Source organism: Acanthisitta chloris, unplaced genomic scaffold, assembly GCF_000695815.1.
Source record: "Acanthisitta chloris isolate BGI_N310 unplaced genomic scaffold, ASM69581v1 scaffold28132, whole genome shotgun sequence".
Lineage (NCBI taxonomy): Eukaryota > Metazoa > Chordata > Aves > Passeriformes > Acanthisittidae > Acanthisitta > Acanthisitta chloris.
In genome coordinates, this window is record NW_008660320.1 from 1259 (window position 1) to 8726 (window position 7468).

Here is a 7468-nt window from a genome sequence, read left to right on the forward strand (position 1 = left end):
ATAGGAAAGTACATCTCTTCAGTGTTTCCCTTCTGCCAGGGACAGGTGACTACAGGCAAACTATCTAACTTTTCCAGTTAAAAGAGGGTTTTTGTGGGGGGTTCTCTGTTTGTTTTTAATGGGGGAGAAAAGGGAACAGTAAATTTTGTCCTTCAGAAGTCAGAAACTGTATCAAATGAGTGTTCTGAAGTCTATCTGTTCCAGGCTGGGTTACAGTGTTACCCACCAGTATTAATCCTCTTCTCCACAGCCTCTGATGCTGGAGGTGTTGTGGGCCAGGAGCCAGGCCAGGCTGGGGACAGCCCCTCAAGATGGGACAAGGCTGACACTGGCCTGGTGGCAGGTGCTGAGTTTGAGGACGATGACTACCTGGATGTTGTCCCTCCCTCCCCTGAGGAAGAGCTGCCTCCCTTCTCCCCTTCTGTGCACAATGTTAGGTAAACCAGAGTTTGCTGCTAAACCCATCTATCTGTGGGGTGATTTGAAAAGTACCAAAAAGACCCCAAAGTCCTCATGGTTACAGATGGAGCTGGTGTCTGTTTGTCCTTTCAGGCTAGAGTTTTGCAGCTGCAATTCATGATCTGTCAAATACTGATTTTATGTCTGATGTTTGAGGTGGTTTTTGCTCCAGAAAAAGCAAAGTTGCTTTTCCTTTTGCAGTGGTAGGGAAGGAATGTCTGGAGTGAGTGTGCTCATGTTGGCACATGGGGTGAGGGACAGACTTGGGATCTACTGGGGCTCCAGGAATTTATTTACATACATCTTAAATCCTGTTGTCCTATGGAAATGCCTCAATTTACAGATATCTGTTCTCTAATGGCTCTTTCTTTGGGGATTAGCAGTATTTTCAAAGGCTCTCCTGCTCAAGGAAGGTGCTCAGCTGGCAGCACTGAGACTGGTCCAGGGAAGGTTCCCACGACACAGCCTGGAGCTGATCCCAGTGCAGGGGATGCAGGTACACCAAATGCTTGGAATTTTATGCCTCACATTTTTGGGATGGTTTGCAGCTATTTATTCTCCTGTGTAACCCAACAATATTGGCTAACAGATGGGTCTTGTCCAGACCTTCCAACTGCTGTATATCATTGGGGTGTTGTCTGATTCCAGTTCTGGGTTTGTCAGTGCCAGTCTGGGATACAGCACAGACCTCCTTTCCCAACCAAATCATTCCCAAAGTCAGCTATGGCACAGCAACTTGTGCTGTGTCCCTGCTTCCCTCTGATCCCCACAGATGCTAACATACACAGATGCATGATTAACATATATATGTGAATAATGAAAGACGAGGGGTAAAATACAGGTTTGATGAGTTCCTGCACACAGAAATAGTTTCTTTATGCAAATGGACTAAAAATCTATTCAAAGTAAATTATTTAGACTCACTTAATGCAATTGAGTGTCCCCTGGGAGAGTGCTGTCATCTTGTTACCTGCTGTAATAACAGCTGTTGTGCTGTCCTCCCTCCCTGTGCCAGGAGAAGATGTGGCCCAGCAGCTGTACAGCGTGATGGAGGCTGTCTGTGAGCTGGTGGATGCCATCCCCCTACAGGAGCTGCAGTCCCTGTCCTGTGCCAGAGCCCTGCTCCAGCACAGGGACCTCAGGTAGGCTGGAGCCAGCTCTGTGTGGAGCAGGGACGTGCCTGCAGGTGTCCCCAGCAGACTGGTGATGAGGCACGAGGGGTTTGAAGCTTAAAGTTACTGACTGAAGGGAGGAGAGAATACCCCAAATTGCTGCAAGTGTTAATGGTTGTTCTGGCAGATGGAAGAATCCAGTTCCACAGGCAGTCTGAGGCACAGGTACTCTGTGCCTTTCCTCTGGAAGGTGTCTGGTGTCAAATGCTTCTAGAGAAACAGGTGATGTGATGTGATGTGGCCTGCCAGGTGTCACTCTCAGTTCTTGTTGCTGCAGGTGTTAGATTAATATTGTCTCCCTGAGACTCACTGACTACAGGGATGGATTTCTCCTAATATCCCCGAACTTGTCAACTCTTAATGTCATTATTGCTGCCACAACCTGCTGCTTTACCTCCTGCAATGATCTGATGGCACAACACATGGACACAGTATTGGGATTTGGGATTTTGGGTTGGTTTTCTCCTGAACTGGGACAATGTGCCATTCTGTCCAGGTCAGCCCACAGCCCAGACAACTGATCTGTTTCATTTCTCATTGCTGTAGGCACACATAGTCTTGGGGAGGTACCTAAAGCCATAATTTGGTTCAAGCATGTTTTGGCATTTTTAGCTTCAGGTTTGTGCCTTAAGGATTTACTTTTTCATGCTCTCCTTTGTCTGGATCAGTTGCTTCCTTTTAGGAATTCTTTCATTTTATGTCTGAAATATTTTTCAAAGATGGTGACTCAGAGCACACTGGAACCACCATATGTGTTTAATAGCAGAGAGAGAGAACTGTTTAATGGATGTTGTACAACTTGGTAAATCATTGCTGTCACTAAATACATTTTTCCTTCTTCCTCCGTTGTCATCTCTCCCAGGAGGAAATTGCTGGCTAATTCTGCCAGTTTGAACCACAGTGGCCTGAATACTCTTCCCAGAAGCAGGAAGACTCCTGTGGGGCAGGGCCCTGGTGCCTCTCCTGGTGCTGCTCCAGGTTTTGGCCAGAGCTGGAGCTTCAGCTTGGACAGAGACTCCCTCAAATCCGTGACCCTGCTGTCGATGTGCTCTGTTCATTCCAGCAACTCTTCTGCCAAAGCAAATCAAACCTTGAATACCTCCTGTGCTTCAAAGCAAAGTGTTGTGGAGATCACCTGTCCAGGAAGTACAGTGTTGTCTTTTCCCAAGGGAAGTGGCAGCGGGGGAGGTTCCCTCAGACTCAGCCTCTGCTCTGAGCCCTCTAGCAGCAGCAGCTGGGGTGAAAGTCCGGGAGTGAGGGATGGGAAACAACCCCTGACCAGCACAGCCCTGAAAGCTCAGAGCACAGCTCCCACTGCCAGTCCTGCAGCGAACAGTTTGGGTACAAATGACCCAGATTTCGACCTGGATCACTTTGACATTGATGACTTTGATGAGGACTGGGAGAGCTCAGTGAGTGTTTCAGCTCCTGAGGCTCCATCAACACCATTGTACCAGCCCAGCAAGGAAGGTCCACCTGCCAAGTCCCTCTTGTCCAAGATCATGTCCAGAGCCCAGGGGTCTGCTGTGGGATCCAATCCTTCTGCTCCAAAGTCAAGCTTCCCGATGGCCACAAAGAACCATCCAGGTAAATTATGCTTGTGAGGATGATTCTTTCCCATCTTTGTAACCCTAAGACCAAGTAACTATTGCAGATCTCATACAGATTTCATGCAGATTGATGCCTTTTGCTTCTGTTCAAGTTTCTTTTTGCAAAGTCATCTTCTGTTTGTTTTTTTTCCTTCCAAATGATGCCAAACTTGAATGTTCCCTTGCTGTGCAGGTTGCAGGAAGCTACTAAAATTGGAAACCCTGAATGTTTCTGTGTTTTGATTAAATAATAATTCTGCAGTTGTTAATTCAAAGCTGTGCAATGGGTTTTGCTGTCTGTGCAAAGTATTCCAAAAATGGCACTTGTGGCAGCAAACCCAGTCCCTCTGGGGCACAGAGTGGGTCAGTGTCATTTGGGTTTACTGTAGGATTGGGTTGGTGAAAAGGGAGGTGAAAATCAGTCACAGAAGGGTTTGGGGTGGAAGAGACCTTAAAACCCATCTCATTGCACCCCTGCCATGGGCAGGGATACCTTTGACAAGGCCAGGTTGCATCCAGCCAGGCCTGGAACACTTCCAGGGTTGGGGCAGCCACAGCTGCTCTGGGCAACCTGTGCCAGTGCCTCAGCACCTCACAGGGCAGAATTTATCCCTGAGTTTGATGCTATAACTCACTGTAAGTACCTTGTTTTCCCTCCCAGACCCAGTGGTCCATAACCCTGCACTGGAGCGCTTCAGGGGTATGAAGTTTTCCCACTCTGAAGAAATGATGACCATATTCCACAGGAAGTTTGGATTGCACTATTTCAGGACAAACCAGCTGGAGGCCATCAATGCTGCCTTGCTGGGGGAAGATTGTTTCATCCTGATGCCCACAGGTCTGTAGCCTCAGACCTCACCTTGCTGCAGGGCCCTGGCACAGGATACAGCCCTGCAGCTCCTTCTACAAGGCCTGGGACAAACCTTTCCCTTTCTCTGTGCCCTTGTGGAGGTGCTGCTGGAATTCCGTGGCTGGAAAATTTCTGGAATGTTGTTGTACTGGGGTATTTTGAGTGAGGGGATTGAATTTCTGCCTTCTATAATAATTCATGTGGTTACCTCTCCTTATCCCAGAGGAGTCACTTCATGGCAGTCATTGCTAGAAAATTATTGTTTCCAAAAGTGCTGTAATATGGGAAGTAAGAAATATGTCACCAGACTTTTCTTGATATCCAGCACTTGCTGTGCTCTGTCTAATCCTTGTAGGAGGTGGGAAAAGCTTGTGCTACCAGTTGCCAGCCTGTGTCTCTGCTGGGGTCACTATTGTTATCTCTCCGCTGAGGTCGCTCATCATTGATCAGGTTCAGAAGCTGAAGACTTTAGATGTAAGTTCCAGCAGCTGTATTGAGTGAAACTGCAGGTAACTGGATTAGAAATCCAACATTTTACAGCAAATCTTGATTCTCTTGGATATAAACTGCAGAAATTCATTAGATAGAAGCTGTGAAAGCTACAGAAATTTGTCTGGGAAGAGCTAAATCGGATGAACTTGAGTATCTTGGCAATGTAACTGTTGGATTTATTGCTCTGTGTGTGGTGTTAGAATTGGGTTTTCCAGAGCACATGCCTGGTTCTGAGATCCTGGGAGCTGTGTTGAGTCATTTAAGCAGGAGCAGCCTGGGTCTGCATCAGGAATAGGTGCAAACAGCTCCTGAGTTAGGAAGGCTCTGGAGGTGCTAAACATCTCTGGAACAGTCATAGAGAGAAGAAATGCAGGTGCAGGAGATCACAATTTCAGAGTGGTTTGTGTTGGGAGGGTCCTGAGAGCTCATCCAGTTCCAGCCCCTGCCATGGGCAGGGACACCTTCCACTAGCCCAGAGTGCTCAGGTGTGTGTTCCCAAGATGTGTGTCCCAAGGCTGACTTCTCAGGAGCTAGTTTGTAACAAGATGTAGGACTACATTTGGAGGTTCTTCTGTTTTGCACATATGAAAACTTTCTCTCTATATATATATATATATTGAATGCAGATTGCTGCAACATACCTGACTGGTGACAGAACTGATGCTGATGCCTCAAAAATATACATGCAGTTGTCAAAGAAGGATCCTGTCATAAAGCTGCTGTATGTCACCCCTGAGAAGGTTTGTGTTTCATCTGAGCTGTGAAATCATGGGGGCAGCAAGAAGAGCATTGTGTGAGGTGTTAAAACACTGAACTTGGAGTGTTTAGGCAATTCAGCAAGATTCTGTACTGCTGTAAGTAATTTCCAGCAGTAATTAGCCAAGAATGAGAACTGAGGATGTTTATACAGTTAAATTCTTAAAACAAACCCTCCTGCCCATCCATTTCAATATATGTGGCTATATAGGAGAGTTAATCACTGTCCAGCAGCTGCTAAATCCAGACTGGTCTGAATAGGGTAATGCAGGGGAAAATATGGCACTGTCAGGGTAATGGGAGATTGTCAGAGCTTAATTACATATTGCCTTAAAAACATGTTATTGCACAGGAGCTTTGTAAGAGGGAAGTGGTAAGTGTGCTGACGACATTGCTTTCTTCAGTGTTGTCTTCCCTGACATAGGTCATTTAAATTTGCTAAAATTTACTCAGGCTGAAGGACCTCAGGATAGTGATCCCAGACCCTTGTGTGAATCCCACACCAGCTGCTTTGTTATTGGTGAAAATGCAGCTGATTGCATTCATCTTTCTGCCTCCAACTTTCCCTGTGCGGTCAGGTTTAACCGTGCGGTACAGAAGGGTTGTTGCTGTGTTCTCAGTCAGGCCAGGTGACACTTTGCCCTGTCACTTTGCTCTCTAATGCTATGGGTGTGTGCCCCAGGTGTGTGCCAGCAGCCGACTGATGTCAGCCCTGGAGAACCTCTATGACAGGAAACTCTTGGCGCGTTTTGTCATCGACGAGGCTCACTGTGTCAGCCAGGTAAAACCTCCTTCTGCCCTTTGAAAGACCGAAAGACTCAGCTGGGGCATTTTACTCTGTTACACTTCAGTGTTGTTTTCCAACCAGTGGGGCCACGACTTCAGACAGGACTACAAACGCCTCAACATGCTGCGCAGAAAGTTCCGCTCGGTGCCCATGATGGCTCTCACTGCCACTGCCAACCCTCGGGTGCAGAAGGACATCCAGAACCAACTCGAGATGCTGAAACCACAAGTGTGAGTTGCCCAGCAGTTTCCTGAAGCTGTTTGTTTGTGCCACAGCAATTTTGAGTGGAAAACTTAATAAAGTAAAAAAGCATCACAGGTCCATCTGAAGTCATAGAATCATAGTATGTGAAGGGGTTGGAATGGAGCTTAGAGATCATCCAGCCCCAACCCCTGCCCTGGGCAGGGACACCTCCCACCAGAGCAGGTTGCTCAAGGCTCATCCAACCTGGCTGTGAACACTGCCAGGGTTGGGGCAGCCACAGCCTCCCTGGGCAACCTGGGACAGTGTCTCACTTGACACTCTGTAGTCCATGTGTAGCTGTACCTGATTAAATGTATACATGGAATTTAATGAGTTATAAGCAAAATATTCAAGTAAGAAATAAAAACCTTGCCACACACTTCTCTGCATGATGAAGGAACGTAACTGCGCCTGTTAGACTGATGAGCACCATGAACTGTCATCTTTCAGGTTTACAATGAGCTTCAACAGGCATAACTTGAAATACGATGTGTTGCCCAAGAAGCCAAAGAAGGTGGCGATAGACTGCTTGGAATGGATCAAAAAATACCACCCCCGTGAGTATTGAGCAGCACAGTGCCTGTAGGGCCTCTCTAGGAACCATTCCTCAGGGCAGGGAAAGCTTTTAGTGTCCTGTAACCATGACAGAGGTACAAGAAAAGCAAGTTGGAGGCAAAGTGATGTTATTGATAATGGGAATCTGATTTATAGGAATTCTGAAGTTCAGAGTTCAAGTTAAGATGTGAAAGTAAATGATGGTGATGCTCCTGAGTAATCTTTCTGGAGGCTGTCTGAGCATCATGTCTTCAGAGTATAAAGGTCATCCAATATCATACTGTTTTAATTGTGTTGGTCTGCTTATCTGTAGTTTCCCTTGAGGCTGTCTTCAGAGATTCCCACCTTTCTAGGCTTCCTTTGAAGTCCTGCAGCTCCTGCTGCTGGAATGGGACTGCCCCAAGCTCCCCTCAGAGCTCCTCCAGTGCTGTTCCTCAGATAGCATCAACTAAACTACTCTAGTTCTTGATTTATGTAGCTTTTATTCATGGGGTTTGAATCCTGAGATAGTACAGTAATGAGCAGGAAAATGTTCCTTGATTCCTCCTCACCAAGCCACCTACAA

The 7468-nt window shown here is 46.8% G+C and overlaps 1 protein-coding gene across 1 annotated transcript in view; it reads left to right on the top strand.

Annotated features, from left to right (window-relative positions):
- Positions 1 to 1494: 1494 nt before the first annotated feature.
- Positions 1495 to 7468, top strand: part of BLM (Bloom syndrome, RecQ helicase-like) — a 12426-nt gene continuing 6452 nt past the window's right edge. The window contains exons 1-8 of the mRNA XM_009069780.1: positions 1495 to 1601; positions 2494 to 3218; positions 3882 to 4058; positions 4426 to 4544; positions 5189 to 5302; positions 6001 to 6099; positions 6187 to 6335; positions 6799 to 6905. Coding sequence (XP_009068028.1) covers positions 1507 to 1601; positions 2494 to 3218; positions 3882 to 4058; positions 4426 to 4544; positions 5189 to 5302; positions 6001 to 6099; positions 6187 to 6335; positions 6799 to 6905 — 1585 coding nt within the window. The 5' untranslated portion in view covers positions 1495 to 1506. The remainder of the gene's footprint in view (positions 1602 to 2493; positions 3219 to 3881; positions 4059 to 4425; positions 4545 to 5188; positions 5303 to 6000; positions 6100 to 6186; positions 6336 to 6798; positions 6906 to 7468) is intronic.